At 40.8% G+C, this 20,958-nt stretch overlaps 1 protein-coding gene across 3 annotated transcripts in view; it reads right to left on the bottom strand.

The window, feature by feature from the left end:
* NKAIN4 (sodium/potassium transporting ATPase interacting 4) overlaps positions 1-20,958 on the bottom strand; it is a 130,597-nt gene that overhangs the window by 6,187 nt on the left and 103,452 nt on the right. For 2 of the 3 annotated variants that reach the window (XM_089513638.1, XM_089513639.1), the window contains exons 5-6: positions 13,091-13,151; positions 5,735-5,819 (exon numbers count right to left, since the gene is read on the bottom strand). In XM_089513638.1, the coding sequence (XP_089369764.1) occupies positions 5,735-5,819; positions 13,091-13,151 (146 nt within the window). The remainder of the gene's footprint in view (positions 1-5,734; positions 5,820-13,090; positions 13,152-20,958) is intronic. The other variant, XM_089513640.1, reaches the window with a different exon arrangement.

Genomic DNA, 20,958 nt, shown 5'->3' with positions numbered 1-20,958 from the left:
AAGTTGCAAAACACAGTTCAGTTCCATGCAACTGCTTCCTAGGTTATGATTCACATAGTTTGGTTGCATGCAACTGCTTCATACACTGCAGACACAATTTCATTTCCATACAACAGCTTCCAAGCTTTATATAGCCTTTATTGTGATCACCAACCACAGATAATAACAGAAGAATCCTGCAGGCAGGATGAAGAACCTATGTGAGTCACATCCAGTTGATAGGCTCCAAATCTGGCATCCTTTGAGTCTAGCAGCAAATGGAATCCAGTGGATTCAAATTACAAGACAGCAAATTCCGAATAAATTTTAGGAAGAGCTTCCTTTTAAGGGCTGTAGTAGAATGGACTCCCTTGAGCATTGGTGGACTGTCTTTTGCTGAAAGTTTTTAAACAAAGGTTGGATGCTTATTTCTTAGGAGTGCTTTAGCAGTAGCTTCTTGCCCTAACTGTTGGGAACCTTTCTTAGTTTCTTATTATTCTGTGATTTTTGGCGAGCCCTGCAAATAACTTTTATTTCTTACATTGGGATTCCACCTTTACTACATAGAGATCCAATTCTGTGCATTATACTGTCCTGAATGTGTATACCACTTGTGTCACCACTAACTGCAGAGTAGTGCTATAAACCTACACAGGAGTTCTGTTTTTTAAACTCTGTGCTGCATGTCTTCATTTTTTTTCTCCCCAAAGACATGCGCATCTCCCTCCCTCCATTTCAGTTTTAAGCTTCCTTCCTCTAGTTAGTAAATCATAGACATTGGCTAGGTTCCTCTGGAGGTGTTGCTTATGTCCTCTTGCAGAAACCTATGGCTCACAAAATCAATACTTAATCTCCTGCCCATCCATTTGAATGAGGTAGTACGTAATTCAGCAGCAATTCCATTTTGGACCTAAATAGCAGCTCTCTCTTTCACTTGTGCACAAAAGATTACTCCATGCTGCTTCAGCTAAGTGTTAGCACCATCCACAAAATGAAATGCAGGTGAAACAAATGGTAGGACTTCATTACAGAGCATACGTAAAAGGAAGAAGTATATCGTGGGTTTAGTAATCTCTGTGACTGTAGAAGATACATTGCTATAGCATGGAGGTGGAGCAGCTCTCTTTAACCACAACCTTGTACCACAACCATGTTTCTATGCTACAGTGTATGCAACAGATACTTAGTTATATTATTCCCTTTAAACAAAAAGAACATTTAAACAATAGAACACTTCTCCACATAGGAGGAGGCCAGGTTAGGACATTTCTTGATGGTGGCTTTCCGTCAACCTGTAGTAGATTCCTCTTCGTTGTAACAGCTCCGTTGGCTGCTGGTTCATTTCTGGCACAATTCAAAGTGCAGGTTATGACCTTTAAAGCCCTATATTGTTCAGGTCCAGGTAATGCGAAGGCCGATATTCTTCCATATGAACCTGCTTGTGTTCTGAGAACCTCTGCAGAGGGCTTTGTTTCTGTCCTATGACCCTCAGAAGTACACCTGGTGGAAACACGAGAAAGGCCTTTGTAGTGGCTGGTTCCATGGTCTGAAACTCCCTTCTGAGAGAGGTTAGACTGGCACCCTCCTTGCAACATTTCAACAAGCAGGTTCCTTTCAATTTCAGCAGGCCTTTGAAGACCGACTGTCCCAGACTGGGTCTTGCAGAATTGTGCTGTACACAATGTGTTTTCTTTGCACTTTTTGGATAACTTAATGATATTTTAACTTTATTATGTTGGTAGAATTCAAAGACATAACCATGTTAGTTTAGAGAACCAGTACACAAAGGGATCTTGCAGCATTGGTCCTGTATCTGAGGAAGTAGCTCAAGTCTACAAAAGCTCATGCTACTAACTTCTATCTTTCAGTTAGTCTCAAAGGTGCTGCAAGATCCCTTAATCTTATTAGTACTTCTTTTTAGCAACGTGTCTCTTTTAACTGTTTTAAGGAGCTTTGAGGCCCAGAATGGGGAAAAGGCAGGAGGAGGGGGAGAATACAAACAAGGCACGTTTGCAGCCAGAACCACCCTTCTCATCACAGTATCCCCTTTTTGCCAGCAGATCTCAGAGACAGCTCTGTCCACAGAGTGGTCTGTTGGCAGAACTGCTCTGCTGGCTATTAGCAGACAGCAGCAGAACTCAAAATGGGTCTGGAAGAGGATTGAGAGCCCATATTGCCCATAAGGGCCCGCATGACTCTTGACATTTTTTTTTGGGGGGAGGACTTTTGTCTCCATCCCACAATCTTCCCAAGTCCTTCTGCTCTCTATTTGCCAGCAGACAAAGACCTTCCTATTTTAATAGGCCTTCATTCTTTAAACGATTGGGGTAAGAGAAATGCAATGGGTGATGAAAATGTGGGATGATAATTTGGACTCTCCCTGCCAAATTGGGACAGTTGAAATGTATCCAATATCTTATGATGGAAGGGTATGGAGTCATTACAGCTTCCACTGAACTAGTTGTCAGCTCAGCCAAACTGTGCCCATCTTGGCTTATTAGGACTGCATCTTTAATCACTGTGGTCTATCTTTGATATATGATAAAATCAATTCCCTTACTCTGGGCACTGCTCTTTTCCTCTATATTTGGAAGTGCTGCATTTCACCCTTGCATTCAAAATCAGTTTCTTTTCTCCTTCTTTCCTCCTATTTGCTTTCCAGACCATGCCAGCAACAGCAGATTGGCATGTCAACTCTTCAGCAGGGTCCTCTTCTGGCAGGCTCCCCAGTGAATGTTAGACCTCCCTGCTTCAGCATCTAGTGCCACTTAACACAGACAATAGTGGCCTTTAGTTCTAGGAGCTAATTAAATGGCAGCTCTCTAGTGTTAGCCAAGAATAAAAGACTCTTGGCCAAATGATAAGAAAAACTGCTTAAGAGAAAAGGGGAAATTAGCAAGCAGTGGGCAGCGTGTGGTGGTGGAGTCATCCTTTTCAGCTCTCCTCTCTGCATACATGAAGTACAGCACTGTTCTTGAAAGCCAATGACTCTGCCTAATTAAGTCGCCATGCCCATTCCATTCTGCAATAGTCATTGGATCTTCAGAACAGAGCAGGAAAGAATGGATTTAAAATGCCAGGCGGCAGACAGGGTGAGGATTACATTCAGCTGCCCAGGAATACAGCTTGATCACTGGCCAAAGGAAACATACTGGCACCCTGAAATCTGTATGCTCTTTTCTCTTGTAAATTAACAGAATGTGAAGGCAGTGCAAAAGGGGTAACTGATAGTGAACTTACCCTTGGGAGCGACTCTGTTCCTCAAAGTGTTGGTGTCAACTGTTGCCTTTTCAGGACTTCCTAGAGCAATGATGTGGAGCAGGGATAGTCCAGAGACTGTCAGAGAAATTTCCCTATCACCTGCAAGCTGGAAACCTGTTGCATAGAATTCAATTTGGGTTTGCAACCTGGGGAGCTATTCCATGGAACTTGGGTTGTGCTACAACAGCCTATTGAGCTGTAAAGTCGAAGGCTTTCATGGCCAGCATCCATAATTTTTTGTGGGTTTTTCAGGCTATGTGGCCATGTTGTCTGAAGATGCCAGCCACAGATGCTGGCAAAATGTCAGGAAGAAACTCTTCTAGAACGTGGCCACATAACCCGAAAACCCACAAAAAACTATAGCCTATTGAGTTGTTTCATGGAAGTGAACTCTGGTTTGCAACCTATTAAACTGGTGCAAAGAACTGAGCTCTCATTTACATCCTTTTGAGCTATTGCATGGAAATGAGACCTGTTTTGCAGCCTGTTGAACTGGTGCACAGAACTGATCTCTTATTTGCATTCCTTTGAGCTGCTGTATGGAAATGAGCCCTGATTTGCAGCCTGCTGATTTGTTTAATGGAAATTACCTCTGGTTTACATCCTAGGGAGCCAGGACATGTTACATAGGAGATTATCGTACTGCCTTTCCTCTCAGCCTTAGCGTGGGCTGAAATTTTTGAAAACTTTTTAAAAACAGGTGTTATCACACATCTCCATGCCCAGTCCGGAGGCATCGTGTACCTGATCTTGGTATCCCGTACCCGATACATACTTCTCTGATGAAACTGGAGTTTCCTATTCTTTCAAAAAGTGCCAGACACTTTTGGATTGGGTATGGGCTGCCAAGATCGGGTATGGGATGCCTCCGGATTGGGCACAGAGGTGTGCAATAACACCTGTTTTTAAAAAGTTTTCAAAAGTTTCAGCCCACACTGAAGCTAGGAGGAAAGGCAGTGCGATAATTTACTTAGTTTAGGGGATTGCATGAAAGTAAGGAAACTGCGACTTGATCACCTAGCATTGCTATGAAGTTTATCTTGTAGAATGACCAAAGGACATGGCTAAGGGATGTTGGGAGCTCCAGTAAAAGAAAGTAACTCTTTTAAGCACTGACTTTGGACTATATATAGCTACATGGCGAGAAGAAATCTATTTTCCATATTCTTTCCACAAGCATGTCTGTGATAAAAGCCACTGTCAAGGTAAGATCTTTTGTGGAACCTAAAAATATTCTTTGAATCAAAGATAATGAATTCTAAATATGAAAAAAACCCAACATTATTTATGCTGATTATAAGGAGCTGGAGTTTCTGATTACACAATATGAAATTTTGTCCTAGCAAATGATGGCAATGCACATCATCAACACAAGAGCAGAGCATCTAGTGTCCCTCTTCAGTGCACCACCTGGGTCTTCTTGTGCAGAGTCCTTCCAAGAATGTTAAAATTCTGCCAAGCAGCAGTTTAAGTTGTGACAATCTTACACCCTTGGCTCCCTTTTGCTTGCCAAAGAGCTGATTTCAGCCCAAATATCGCTAGGCACCACAGTCTGCCTACTGCTGCCACATATTCTGCATTTCAGCTAAATTTTTGGCTAAGCAGGGCTGACCCTGCTTACTTTCCAAGAACAGAAGGGACCTGTTCCCTTAAGGGTATTTTGGCCCCTAGAACTGGGTAGGAGATGGATAATGCCACACTATTGCGTTTGAGAAGCATTTTTGGCATGATCTCGGGGCAATTTTTCACCATAAAATCATGTTTAAATTTTAAAGCGGGTGTTATTGTACTCAGCTGCAGCCGGGTGAGTGCAACCCATCTGCAGCCTGCTTATCCAATGGCTTTTCAAAAATAGGAGCTTGCTGTTTTTGAAAAGCCACTGGATAGGTGTGGCTGGGATATGGGCTGCATACGGGTTGCACTCACCTAGCCGTGATAATATCCGGTTTTAAAATTAAATGTGACTGTATTCCGTCGGGGATAAGTCACTTTAAAATGAATGTGATCATCTTCTAAGTGTAGACTGAATACTTTGTATCTAATGGATAGTCAAAATGTGATATGATGGTCTACGCAATTTTTCTGAAATGCACTTTTTATCAGATTTAAGAACTCAATACCATAAAGACAACACTTTGACATTTTCATAAGCAAAGACTGACTATTATGTGTCCCGTCAAATGACCAAACAAATCAAGTTAGTTCTGACAAACAGAGAAATTGTTCCCTTTTTCTTCATCAGTATGCTAAATGAAAAGCAAAATTGGTTCAATTAAATGCCACTGAAATTGCCTTCAAAATCAAAATGAATTGGGTGCTCCTCTACCAACACAGGAATGGATGAATTTCAGAATAAAGTAAGGGAGTTTGATAAAATCAATGAATTTCTTGGAGAATCAGTATGTAGTCTGAGCTGGTGAGACTTTTCAATTGGGTCCCAGAAACACTAGCAGTGGCCATTGGATTTGAACAGCACTAAGGCATACATACTTACAGGTAGGTCTGCTTGAACAAAAGGTTGGAGGGCTTTTCATTGACATGGTAGAGAGGGAATGGGTCAAATCCACCAATGAAATCAACTGAAAGAAAAAAAATAAATCCAAAACTCATGCAATAACAATGGAGTAATCAAAAGGGAAAGAAAGCAAGGTGAAGGTGGCAAACAGTAAATCAAAACAGAAGACAATCAAAGGGGATGAAAAAGATCATTTAAAAAAAGTGTTCACCAACTGGTTGCCAAATGGAACCACATGCAAGTCTAGCTGATTTCAATGGGAAGCTTAGCTCGCCCACTTCCCATAAAATAAAGTGGATGTGTAATGATGCTTAACTCTGGCTTATTTGTTCCTTGAGTGAATCGTAAACATCAAGTGTTTGCAATCTTGAAAGGAAACTCTGGTAACATGGACTTTGGAAATGGGTGAGTAGTCAAGAGGAACAAACTACTGAGAATTTTTCTTGGCCTTGCATGAATAAAATGAATAGGACCACAATGGGATTGCAGAAAGGACAGGTTCAGCCCCAGTGTTTGGAGCTTTCCTTCTACTGCAAATCCTCAAAGGAAGGAGACACATGCATCTGTTATCATACACACATCATTATCTGCCCTGTATCCTTTGGCTCTAAAGGTCTATATATCAAAATAAATGCATTAGGTCCCATTACGGCAGACTAGGGATGCTCAAGGTATTCATTTGGTCCACATTTTTAGGTACAATGATCTAATTTACATTTCCTGGACTAATATGTGGGTTGGAATGGATTATGTACTTCTGTGGATTGTGTATGGCAGAATGCAACTGTCTGCAGCAGGTCCAATTTGCATGTAGCAACAGTGAGCTCGGGAATTGTGTTACAATTCCTATAAAGGAAACTGGAGACACAGCTCAAACTGCTCAGAAGATGGTTGCTCTGTAAAATTGCTCAGTACATTTCAACCTGTGCGTACCCTTAAAGACCTTCTTCAGCAGCTATTTTAAAACAAATTTCAGAAATTTCTGGACCAAGAATTCTCAAATCATTTCATAGACTTGTAGAAACCTAGAGATGAAAGGGACTTCAAGAGCCATCTAATCCAATCCCCTGCCATGCAGGAAAGCATAGCTAAAGTACTCATCTGCCTTGGTCCAGGCCTCAGAGGGAGAGAAGAACTGTTGGACCTGATCCCCTCCCCCCTCACCATTCCCTTCTCCTTTTGTATCGTGTCTTTTAGATTGTAAGCCTGAGGGCAGGGAACTGTCTATTATCCCCTCTGTTGTAAACCACTCGGATTCCCAGTGATTGGGCAGTATATAAATAAATCCTATTATTATTATTATTATTATTTCTCCTAAAAGATGTCCCATCCAACATCTATTTCAAGACCTCCATTTACTGGACAAGTTTTCACTGGATTGAAAGTTCCTGGTCCAGAAATTTCTTAATTTTGTGAATTTTGGTTCTAAACAGCCCCTGATGGTTATACATAGATTGAAGCATGCTGGGCTTTTTTTCTTTGTTTTTAATTATTAAACAAGAAAACAAATGTGGCTCCAATTTCTCCTGTGGATTCCTTTGGATGCTTGCAGTTCCTGCTTCTATAGAGTTGTGAGTGGGGCTCATGTGTTCCTAGACCCACATGAGATTCTTTAGGTCTCCAACAGGTTTTTTGGCTGAAAGAGTCACCCTCTTCACCAACCTACATACAAATCAATAAGACAGGCCCACAAAATGACACACCACAACCATTCAGAGTTCCAGAAGAGAGAAAATGGGGTAATTTTGTGTTCCAGTCTCTGGAAGATGCTCATCCCTGTTTTGGGAGAAAGTACCAGCATTTCAGGGAAACCCCAAGGTTTGCAGACATACTCCCCCAAAAAATCTTTAGGAAAAATCCCAAGGGGCCAATAATCTGCGAACAGCACGTTCGGTCACCAAGGAATATTGACAGTGTTAGGGAAGGGAGAGATCTGGGAAGTAGGGGAATGGGCAGGATTGTGCTTAAGAAAGCCATGGCTGGCTAGAACTCCAAATAAGAATGCTCTACACCAGACTCCCATTGTGGAGAGTGCATTTCTCACCCCTGACTTCCATTGCCCACTTGTTTGGAAAACACGTTATCACCTGGCAATGCACTTCTGTGCTTATAATGACTTCCTGCTTCATATCAAAGGAACAATATCAAAGAAACCCACAAATGGGAGAGAAAATTAAAAGGCAGCTCAAATTGGTTCAGGTCGCTGAGAGGCTCTGCTGTGGAGAGTGTAAAATATTGATGGTTTGTCAGTGTTAATTATTGAGGCTGGTATTTTGGACTTGGAATCCTGGAAAGCACAGAGAGGCAGGAAGGACTGGCTGGGGATGTGGAATGAGCTGCCATTGATTTGAATGTAAATCACACGAAACCTTATGACATATGTATCTTTCCAAAATTATTCTTCTTCATCATCATCATCATCATCATCATCATCATCATCATCATCATCAATAGTCTTATCCCTCTCCAAAGAAATCAGGACTCAAGGCATCTTACAAATCAAATCAAATATAGTGTGGATAAAAACATATAAAAGAGTATCATTAAAATTCAATTAAAACCATCAATGGTGTTAAAAACAATTTAAAATGTAGACTAAAAGACTAGGAAGCAGTTAAATAAAAAACAGAATGGTATCTTGTTTAAAGCCCTGCCTTTGCACTGATTTTTCTATTTTGTTCTTTTCTTTCCATTGAGTTTCCACTTGATCACATAAATTTTTCCCTCCCACAACCATCACATACTCCCAGGTTGCCATTTTTTACATACTCTGATCCCCAAACTTGTGTCAGTTCTCTGTTTGGTTGCAGAGATATTGCTAACCAGTAATGGTCAAACTAAGTCTTGTTGTTGTTGTGTGCCTTCAAGTTGTTTTTGATTTATGGCAACTCTAAGGCAACCCTATCACAGGGTTTTGTTTGCGGGATTTGCTCAGAGGGGGTTTGTCATTTCCTTCCTCTGAGGTTGAGAGAGGGTGACCTGGCCAAGGTCATTCTGTAGGTTACAATGACTGAGTGGGATTTGAACCCTGGTCTCCAAGAGTCCTAGCCCAGCACTATACCACACTGGCTATTAAAGTAGTTTTAATTGTTTCCTAGAAGATGTTTTTAACTGTTGCTATCACCATGTAAAGATGTGAGAACTGGACAGTGAAGAAAGCTGATAGAAAGAAAATAAACCTATTTGACCTGTGGTGCTGGAGAAGAATGCTGAGGATACCATGGACAGCAAAAAAGACAAACAAATGGGTCCTTGAACAGATGAAGCCTGAACTCTCCCTGGAAGCCAAGATGACGAAACTGACATACTTTGGCCACATTATGAGAAGACATGACTCACTAGTCATGTCGATAATGCCAGGGAAGGTAGAAGATAGTAAGAAGAGAGGAAGACCCCACACCAAATGGATAAACTTAATCAGAGAGGTCATGGGCTTGAATTTACAGGATCTAAGCAGAGTAGTGGAGGATAGGGGGGCTTAGAGATGTCTCATCCACAGGGTCGCCATGAGTCTGACCCATGTCTTGTCTCAAAGCACCTCTCACAGGGCTTTTAGTTAAATTCATCCTTTATTCTGAAGGATGTGATAGGGAAGATCTCCTGATTCTTGCACCTGCCCTAACAGCCCAGCATAGCTGTGTACATTATTTTACAACCACATCGGCCTTACAGTCCAATTCAACCCACATTCCATGTGGAACACCCATAACTTTAGTGCATACTCAAGCAGCAATAATCTCTCTTTAGTCTACAGCATAAAGAGAAGTCCCCCATGACTTTCCCCCAATCTGCCAATCAATAGTTTTAATAACATGGTATTTTTCAAAGCTCCTTGTGTTTTTCCCCTGTAGGAGTTATCTTTGCTTGGGTGGGGAACATACAATGAAAATGATGCAGCCTGTTCATTACAAGCATTTTAGGGCACTGTAAATTTTAAGGTTGGCTCCGATGCAACTTTGATCAATAAAACCACTGGGAAGAACACAGCTTCTAGGCAGTTCTGAAGAGCAATGGCTAAAATAAGAGCCCCCCCCTCCCCCACTTGATACACTTGCTCTAATCCACTCGAAATAAATGTGGCCACTTAAAACAATTGAATTTTAGTCCATTGCTTAACAGGAGATTAGTGACCTGATCCCAAGACATGTTGAGTCACCAATAAACACATAGGACCAATAAACACTTACAATCCTTTGGAATGAAGAACATTAAGTCTTAGATCATGATTTAGCCAAGCTATACACATCTAAGAATGATAAAACATTCCATTTCATTCTACTCAATAAGAATTATGGATTGTAAGCAAGCCTTGTTGTGTGTGCTGTGTTGCTGGGGCTGAAAATGAAAATCTCATCCTATATATATATATATATATATATATGACATGGATAGTTTTCTACACCAGCTACTTATGCTGCACCCGCACTGCAGAAATAATCCAGGTTGACATCACTTTGACTGCCGTGGCTCAATACTATGGAATCCTGGGGTTTGCAGTTTGTTGTGGCTTGCATGTCAGTGGCTTTTAGTCAGAAATTTAAAAGATCTATCCAAAATGCTGATCTGGTTTTTGATGATAAAGTTCAATACCTCTTTTAAAGTGAATAAATCCCAGAGTGGATTCAACATCCCACTGACATGGAAGCTACCAGACACCGTTGTCCTGAATGCTCTCTGTGACTAGTAAAATCAGAAGTAATTAAAGTAAAATCAATTATGAAAATCTGGTATAATGTGCATAATTTATAGCCGTCACAGAATATAATTCCTCTGAGGAACCCATTTGCATTACTTGGTGTGGAATTTTACATTTATTTTGCCTGCTCAGCCCTCTTTCCCCCTCTGATTGAATTTCAGATGTAGAGCCCTTGCTGGCTTGAGTGGCTCACCTGGAGCAGATACAGTATGATGCCTTTTATGCACTTCTTTCAGACCTTCTTCATTTCCCTGAGCTTTTAGGTTCTTTGTGATTTGCTTTAGTCAAGATGGTTGTGCTGCAAAATTGTACTACTATCTTTTATTCCTTTCATAATTTTTGCTGTGTGGGTTTAACTTTTCCTCTGCTCTAGGAAATCTTTTTAAATAAGCACTTAGACTGCATTTACTCTGCAGAAATAATGCAGTTTGACACAGCTTTAACAGCCATGGCCCAGTACTATGGAATTTTGGGATTTGTACTTTTATAAGCTATTTAATCTCTTCTGTCAGAGTGCTCTCATGCCACCACAAACTATAAAATCCAGGATTCCATAAGCTGGAGCCATGGCAATTAAAGATCATTATTTCTGTAGTTCAGATACAGTTATAAACTCAACAAGCAAATGAATGAGATGATGGTTAGAGCATAAAGATGATGGTTTTCCATAGGAGGGTTGGGGACATATGTACCCATGCCTGAGTCTAGCTTTCATGTATTTAGAGGAAGGTGTTTTCTGCTTGTCACTGACATCTACGATGAGATTGCTGTAGTGCCACCCTTACTGTGTAACTCCTTTCTGACCGGGGGGGGGGGCAATCCAGATTTCAGTCTGATATTTAAAGAGGTTGTGTAAGTTGTTGTTATGTCCCTTCAACTCAACCCTGATTTGTGGTAACTCTTATCATAGAGTTTTCTTGACAAGATTTATTCAGAAGAGATTTACCATTGCTTTCCTGTTAGGATAAAGGAGCATGACTTGACTAAGATGATACAGTGGATTTCTATGGTTGAGCAGGTTTCAAGCCCTGGTCTCCCAGAGGGCCTGAACAGACCGGCCAAAATAAAGCTGCTTCAAGTGTCTTTGGAGGTATGCTGTTTAAATGACACAGGTATTTTAAGAGGCCAGAAGCTGCACCAAAGCTGCGCTCTAGTCTTTAGGATTGGAGTGTGGCTTTAGTGTGGCTTCCGGCCTCTCAGGACGCATGTATCATTTAAATAGCCTACCTCCAAAGTGACCTGAAGCAGCTTTATTTTGGCCTGTCTGTTTGGGCCCAGAGTAAAACAGTAGTCTAAAAATCTAAGTACTACTCCACAGTGGCTCTCTTATCTAAGCTGCTGAATCTACTTGGGGATAGAGTTAAACACCTTGGCCAATACCTTTAAAGTTGGGACTTAAACACTGATTGGATTCACCACCTCAAAGACACCGCTGCCATGGATTTTAGAACTTGGAAACATTCCTCTTTTAAAACTAAAACTTGTCCAGGGAACTACTTCACTATGTAAGGAACTGCAGTAGGTCCAATTTACTGAATTAAGTCTCTTCTTTAGTGCCAAAGGAAATTTCTTCCACTTATACTCCACAGGATTCATATCATAGGTCTTGACTGGACAAGTGCCATCTTGTAGAGTGGTCACTGACTGATCAGCTGGCAAACAGAAGAGATACAACTCTTCTTTTGCTTGTTTTGGACTGAAGTGATGTTCCCACTTGGGAAAGCACTGATGCCCTGGAGCAGGGCTGGGGGAAAGCAGGGCTTCTGATTCCCACTTTTGTGGTCACTGAAGGACTCCATTAGATTTCCAAAGCCTCCAATCCCCTCATTTTTAATTTTTGGGCATGGTTTTCAAACAATATTTACCAGAGCTCTACACCAAAAGCCGACAGAATGTGAAAAATGGGTAACACTCGCTCCCACACCAGCCTGAGCTCCCTCAAGCTGTTTCCACCCGTTCCCTGCAAATACCTGGCTGTATACCGGCTGAAATGGTAATTAGATATGGCATTGGCAATGTGAAGCCTAAAAAAGAAGTGATGTCTCCAGAAATTTATGGGAGTCCTGAGTTTGGGGGAAAGTGAGATAAAAATGAAGATGATGAGGATGATTGTGTGTCTGTGAATAACTTATGTATTGCCTCTTAGTCCACAAGAACATATAATAATGCAGTTTCAGAGCAGTCTGGTGTGTGGGCCATCAAGCCTTTCCATGGGGCAACAGTTAAATAGAATCGAGGAAGCCAGCAGCCAAGTGTTGCTTATGAGCACTCTGGACAAATAATAGTAAAGGTTGCCTACCAACTCAGCTAGGCTGATTAGCCATCTGCCTTTCAATGGATTATAATATTTAAACATATTTGCTTATAACCAAAGCTGTACTGTCAATTACCCTGCCTTTTGTAATCTTGTAAGGACTGTTAAACAACACACTGGGCAATATAAGTGCAGGCACACTTTGAACAGAAAGCTTCCATTTGCAGAACGGAGCAACTTCCCATTTCTCTTAAGCTTCCAATGGCCTACACAAGAGCTGGGAAAAGTTACTTTTTGGTTCCAGCTTGGGTCCTTTGAAATTGTCCCTGGCCCTGGGATCAAGCTTCTTTTGCTTACATTCTGCACTGCACTGTTGAATACTTACAGCTGTCTTCTTCTTCTGTAAATACACTGACAACATAACAGGCATAGACAAAGCCCACCAGCTGTAAAAAGAAAAGAGCAAAGAAATTGGTTAACTTTGTGAATAGTGCTTTACAAAGTGACATTTCTGGTTTCAAAAATGTATGCCTTATATCTTAGACGTCTCCTACTGCTGTTTTGACTGTAGATTGATCTACTGTACATTTAGTTTACTTTTATATCATCTATTTTAAATTTCAATACACTGTTCATAGTTCTTCAGATGCCAGTCACAGATGCTGGTGAAAAGTCAGGAAGAAACTCTTCTAGAACATGGCCACATAGCCCGAAAAACCCACAAAAAACTATGGATGCCAGCCATGAAAGCCTTCGACTTCACACTGTTCATCTCTTTAGAGGGCCTTAAAGAGACAAAAGTTGGTATTTCTATTTTTTATTTATACTTGTATTTATCTGCCAACTTTTCTTCAACAGAACTCAAAGGGCCTACATGGGGTTCTCAGATGGTTTCCCTTATGAACACTGACCAGACCTTGGCTAGCTTACCTTCAACAAGGTACCTCCCCAACGTACTTTACATCAAAAACAGCACATAACTATCGTGGTCTGCATACACCCTGAACTATCTTATGGCTTATGCCAGCCTCAATTTTCCAGTTTCAGAAGCGTAATTTCAGAGGTATGGCCAACACAGTTTTGCTATAAGAAATAGTATGCAGAGAGTGGGCACTTGGTTTTGTACTCTTGGAATGTATCCACACTGCACAATTATAGCAGTTTGATCCCATTTTAACTGTTTGGCTTCATTCTAGGGATTTGTAGTTTGGTTGGTTATGTAGAATTCATTACTGCACTCACTTACTAAATGACAAATCCCAGAGTACCATGAGACTGAGCCATTACAGTTACAGTGGTATGAAAGTGCTATAACTATATATTATGGAAACAACCCCTGGAAATCTTCCAGAAGCACTATTTTCTTTCAAAAGATGAGACGCTTCTACATGTCATGTTTTAAAGTGTGCTTTAAACTTCTGCTGTTGTGCCACATGATGTGTGTGTGTGAGAGAGAGAGAGATGGGGGGGGAAGCTGGCTTCCAGACTCACTGAAGTTGCCTACCCCTGCTTTAAACCAAATCAAATCATAGTACTATGTAAAAATCAGTGTATTGTTTCACATAATCCATTGTTTATTGTGGATTTCTCAGTCAGAAGACCAGCAACAGTAGAGTCATTTCTTCAAAGGAGTTTGACCACCACCAATCTTCTTTAAGGATTCATAAAGGGCCAGAGGGACCTTGAAACGGTGGTACATGCTCTGGTAACCTCTCGACTGGATTTCTGCAACGCGCTCTACATGGGGCAACCCTTGTACCAAACCCGGAAGCTACAATTGGTACAGAATATGGCAGCCAGACTGGTCACTGGCATACCCAGGGCCAGTCATATAACACCTGTACTTAAAGATCTGCATTGGCTGCCCATTCGCTTCCAGGCGCAATACAAGGTGTTGGTTATAACCTATAAAGCCCTACATGGCTTGGGCCCAGGATACCTGGAGGACCGCCTCTCTCCATACAATCCACCCCTCACACTCAGAACATCTGGGCAGCAGCTACTGAGGGTCCCAGGGGCAAGACTTTCCTCCACTGCGAGGAGAACATTCACCATCTCGGCCCCGACCCTCTGGAACACGCTGCCCATAGAGCTCCGCTCGGCCACCTCCCTGGCACAGTTCAGGAAGGAACTAAAAACCTTCCTGTTCAAGCAAGCATTCCCCGAAATAAGTCCTAGTTAGTCCCCCCCCCCCCCGACGGCAATGATGAACTGGCTAGAAAATGGTATTTTAATGTAATTTTAATGTATTTTTATTACTATTGCATTGTATTCTGTGTTTATGTTGTACACCGCCCTGATTGATAGAAGGGCGGTATAAAAATAAAGCTTTTATTATTATTTATTATTATTTATAAAGTTAGATAGGCTTTAAGGTACACTTTCTGTACATGCAGGGAAATGATGAGGCCCAGGGTTCCCAGATAACACTTCATGTGAGATGACCATGTAACCAACAGCAGGCTTGTGCTTGATTTAAAACAACAATAATGAAACCCGCAACATCTGAGATTCACTAACAAGAGCCAGGTGCAAAATACATATAGGAAGTACACAACTGTAGCACTACGATTCCACATTTTATCCTGTAAATTGCAGTGAGCCCCACTTTTGAGCAAAAGGCAGGATTATTTACATATATATAAAAGTGGGACTCCAAGAAGCCTTGCAGAATAAAAAGAGATACAAGTAAAACCACATATAGCTAAAACATGCAAGCAGTTAAGTTTAAAATATATTAAACTGCCTACATAATTAAAACCATACCAAACGTTAATTTAAAAGGACAGAGAAAAACAAAGTACAGCACTAAAATAGAAAATCCTCCATTGTATAAAGTAATCAGTTCCTAAATGCCTGCTGAAATAGGTCTTCACTTGATGTTGGAAAGACAATAAGAAGAGAGCCAACCTAGCTTCCTGAGGAAGAGTTCCAAGGTGTAGGACCAGCCAGGGAGAAGACCCTCTCCCATGTTCCCACCAAATCTACCTGTGAAGTTCAATAGATGAGTAAAGGAGTAAGGCATAATGTTTCAGTTCAGAAGTGTCCAATCTTACCCCTTTCCTTTTCCCCGCCATCCCTCAGCATCTCCAACAAAAAGTATTTGAAATAGCATATGATGGACTGATTGACTACACTGTGATCTCTCCAAAAGGTATTCTGGTTCTGCCAGCAATGGAAAAGGATAATAAACTATGCAAAGCAACTAGATAATTTCCTCAGTCACCTCACGTGGAATTTTTTTTTGCAGAGCATAGCTTATCCTTTCAAAATGGGTAGAGTGGCATATTCTCAATACAACAAGTTAGAGTGAGTGTGGTGTAGTGGTTTGAGTGCTGGACTAGGGCTTTGGGAGACCAGGGTTCGTATCTCCACTCAGTTATGGAAACCCCTTAGGTGATGTTGGTCAAGTCACTCTCTCTGTGCCTAAGAGAAGAGCAAAGACAGAGCCCTTCTGGACAATCATGCCCACAAAATCCCATGGAAGGTACACCTAAGGGCTGCTATAAGCCAGAAATGAATTGAAGGTACAAAACAGTAACAAACTAAATTATTATGCCCAATAATAATTTCCAGAGATTGGAAAAAGTGTGTAATGCAGATTCCCAAACCTGCTAGCTATTGGCCATGTTGACTAGTCCAAAATCACACCTTTTCCAAATTCTGGTTTTCTCCTGACCAAAGCAGTCTTTGGTCATTTATTCTCTCAATTAGGAACAAAAGCATCTCCTATGACTTCCAATAAAAACTACCTTCCCACTACTTTCATTATTGGCTTGAACTTCCTGGGGTTCATCCAACCCAAGAGAGTGAAGTAAGTGCTCTCTCATCCCTGATTTTCCTAACTATTAATAGGAAGCTCAAGAGAATCACCTTTGGAGGAGGCGGGGATGACAAAACAATGGAAGACATTACTCAACTTCTTCTTTCAGCCAAGAACTCTCAAAGCCAAATGCATTCCACAATCCCCCCATGGAAACCTCATTATCCTGCCTTTTGTTCGGGGATGTGATGTATGTTTCTCTTGTATTAAAAATGAATGAATGACTCCACTTTCCAGAGCCTCCTCGTGCATCATTCTGTCTTCCTGCAGTGTGAGTAATTGTTAGATTCTAATTCCTTGTTAAAGTGGATTGAGTTCACAGTGGAATACAAATAATTAGAGTCAACAGTAACCTTAAAGATACAGGTCTAAGCTGATCTGTAGGAACCTGGGAAGCTAGAGTGGGATTGCCATTGTACCAGCACTGCAGGACAGTCCATGGACTAGTTTAAAGGGTTGAAAGGCCTTCAGGTGGTTTGTTTATTCAAATTTATTTGTTAAAATAATTGTATCCTGCCCTATATCTCAGAGCAATATACAATAAAACCAATTTAGAACAATTTAAATGACAACAATAATTTGAAAGGTCTAAAAGCACATTGAATCACTTATCAATAATACAAGACAGTTTAAAACTGGTTAAAACAATTTAAAATAATGTGAACCATAACACATGTAGAAATCGGATAAAGTGAGTCAGGCTCTGGGCTTGTTTACATGATTAAAATACTCTTCATTCCAGTTGAATAGAATGCAGTGCAGCCACATGTGATTTGCAGGAATATGGGCTATAACTGACAATGCAAATGTGCAAAAATCTACAGTACAGTGGGCCCTTGGCATCTGCTGGAGTTTGATTAAAGCCCCTCCATCCCAGTGGATAACAACATCCCACAATAGCATAGTAAAATGGTGTCCCTTATATAAAATGGCAAAACCAAGGTTTGTTTTTTTGAATTTATATATTTTAAAAATATTTTAAAGTCATGGATGCTTGAATCTGTGGATAAAAGACCTGTGGATATGGAAGGCTGACTGTAATTCAGATAACACATTTAGGTGTAGACTAGCCCTCTGAAGGCTTTTCAAAATAGCCATGGTTTGAGTTGGTGCTATTGGCACCAATCAGAGCTCTGTGAGGAAAAGATTCCATAACTGGGATGATATAGCAGAGAATGCCTTTGTGAGGGCCTTCCACTATCCCTCCACTATGATGATTTTCACTAATCCCTCCACTGCCACTAGATGTGAGGGCTTCTTCCTGTGTCACCCCTGTGGCCACCAATTGTGAAGAACTTTTAGATGCCATTGTGGTTCCTGAGACTTCATTCATTTTATCTCCTCAGCAGACACTACCTGTGACCAACAAACTGTATTAACTGATGCCACCATAGACACTGTGTCTTAAACACTGTGTGTTTAACCCCATAAACACTGTGTTTTGAAGCTGGTGAACCAATCAAACCCAGCCCCATGCACTCGGAGCCATAGAGTTCACCTGACCTTTTAGTGACAGAGGTGGGTCAGAGCTTGCTCCCTCAGAAAGACAACAGCCCCATCCAGGGCAGGTAGTTTCCCCTATTTCTAGACCCAAGAACCATTGTTTAGAAGCAATTATATAAAGGCCCTTTCCATTTCACAATTCTCTAGTGAAATGAAGGCATCAGTCAAACCATTAGCCAGAAAAGTGCCCCACAGCATTCAGGCATCCTTTGGCTTTCCTAAGTCTCAGGAGGGTTGGGCCATCCTAATTGAGTCTGCTACCAACAAACCAAACTTCATAAGGAAGTGAGTCATCCAGCCTCATATAGAGCTGAGGATGTTGTATTGTTTCAAGTGTATTGTTTTTAAGCACTTTTATCTTTTTAAACTGCATTTTATTATTTTCATGAGTGATGTGTTTTAATACTGTTAACAGTTTAATTCTATTTTAATGCTCACTTTTGTATGCTATTAACTGTATTCTTTTAAATTATAACCCACTTTGAATCCCAATATTTTTTGGAGGGGGGGGGGAGATGATGATGATAATGATGATGATGATGATGATGATGATGATGATGATGATGGGATTCATTATGAAAGAGACAGGAACTCCTCTACTCTACCACTGGGTTGATATTGCACTGAGTACCTAGGTGGGCAAAGCTGAAACAAATCTACTCCACTAAGCTCATTCACCCAGATGTCTGTAAAGTACAACAGGTCTGATTCTTCCCCGGCAACCAAATTGTACACTGTGGTTGTTTTACTACAGACTGATCTGGCACTCAGCAGCAATACCAGCTGACCAGAAGATGGGCTGACAGGGCAACCTAGATCTTGAGGGATGGGGAATGGATGGAAATACAGGATAGATTTCAAATATCTACCCCACTTTTCACTTAGCTGACACCCCCAGCACCTTTATCTCCCTCTGCCTAAGATTACATCAATATGGGCATCCCATCTCCCCCCCAGGTTATTATTATTATTATTCTGCTTAATCACAGGGAATCCTCCCATGCCAATGTTAACAGTAAGGTTGTAGCCATCACAGAGGCTTGCAGAGATGTTTCCACTGGCAGTCTAACAACTGGTGGTAAGTCTGGATTATTAGTAGATCATTTTTGAATTTGTTTAACCCTTTTTAAAAATCCCTTATGCTAGCTATGACCACTTTCTTTGGCACCAAACTCCATAAATGAATAGTGCAGTGTGAAATTCACTAACTGTAAGCCATGGCCCTGAGTTTGCAAGATCTTAACAAGGCTGGTAATAACAAGAGACCCACCTTGGCAGTCTCTCATTGACAGGGTCACCATAAGTCAAGCTGAGCTGAAAGTGAGGATCAACAATAACAGTCAAGAAGCCAGAAAGGCAAAAATGCTGATGTCATAAATGTGAGGGGTTCAACCACAGCATCCACCTGAGATGTATAGTTAAATAATTTTACAAACTGTTTTTCCAGCCAGCTAGAGAGATGTTAAAACGTGAGTCATAGCAGATTCTCCCTTCTGAAGTTGCAAGGAGACGCAAGAGATTTCCCATGTTTTTCAGAGTCAAAGCCAAAGCTAGCTTTTATTATAATCCCTTTACTGAGACATTTTTCCCCCATGAAGCAGTTGTTTACACTTATTACATAGCTCAAAAAAGGATTGATTTCTCCAATGTAGCTATAGAGCACACTTTAAGTGCTTCCTCCTGTGGATGGACAAAATCTGTTAGCAAAAAAATCCAAATGTGTGCCACAGATCGTGCCATCTACCGTCTCTACCATTAGACAGAGTGAATTGGTTGCCTCAGATAGCAGATACTGGGAGGAAGAAGCTAGGTATTGGAAAAGAGAGAACTATACAATGTGGCCTACCCTATAGTTTCTAAGCTAGTTTGCTGATTTTGAGTACAATGGTGGAAGCTCTTCCATAACTAGCCTTGAAGATCCAATCTAGTTCACTTCAAAATACATAATTGGAGGGGGTGCAACCTTGTTTTCTGCATCAGTATTGAAAATAGCAGTCAGAGACATAGCCATGTTAGTCTGGAATATCAGTATGCAAAGGGATCTTGTAGCATCTATGAGACTAACTGTGCAAAAGAAGTTGTAGCATAAGCTTTCATAGACTTGCTCTATTTCCTCAGATGTATCTAAGGAAGTAGAGTAAGTCTACAAAAGCTTATGCTATGACTCACATATCTCTGAGACCTAAGATCTTCCAGGGAGGGCTTTCTCTTGGTCCTGTTACCATCTCAGGCTCTCTTGGTGAAGAAACTAGAGAGCGCCTTCTTGGTGGCTGCTCACACCCTTTGGAACTCCCTTTTGCAGGAGGCTACATTGGCCCCTTCCCCCCTTGCATTTTGCTGGCAAGCAAAACCGTTTTTATTTAAGCAGGCTTTTAACATATAATCAAGACAGCGTGGCTTTGTATATGGGGTGTGTGGTTTTAGTTATGTTTTTAACCTTTGTATGTTTTTGTATTTTATACTATTTTAACTAGTTTATTTTAATTGTTTTTAAATTGTGATGTTTTGATAATGTTTTGTCTTCTGAGCCACCTTGGGTCCCTTTTATGGGAGAAAGGGAGTATAGAAGTGAAATAAATAAATACATGAAAATATGGTACAATTTCTTTCACACAGGTAATCTCAAAGGGGCTATCAAGATCCCTTGCATAAAAGCAACAATGTTAATCAGTACTTTAAAAAAAATAATGGCAAACAACATTGTCCTGAAGGGCAATGCCATTAATTTTAATCATTTTATCATCAATGACAATAACATCACAACTTTTGAGTAACAAGTAACATTTACTTGGTACATCTCAATACAATTTTGGGTGTTCATTATGGGAAATGTAGGGATATTTTATGTATTTTTTAAAAAACAATTTTAAAATAGTGCATGATCATGAACAACACAATGCTAATGGGTAAGCACATTGCTTTTCACC

The sequence above is a fragment of the Sceloporus occidentalis genome, unplaced genomic scaffold (genome assembly GCF_023333645.1).
Source record: "Sceloporus occidentalis isolate IW3139 unplaced genomic scaffold, rSceOcc1.0.p SCAF_3, whole genome shotgun sequence".
Classification (NCBI taxonomy): Eukaryota; Metazoa; Chordata; class Lepidosauria; order Squamata; family Phrynosomatidae; genus Sceloporus; species Sceloporus occidentalis.
This window is presented reverse-complemented; position numbering and strand designations above follow the sequence as displayed.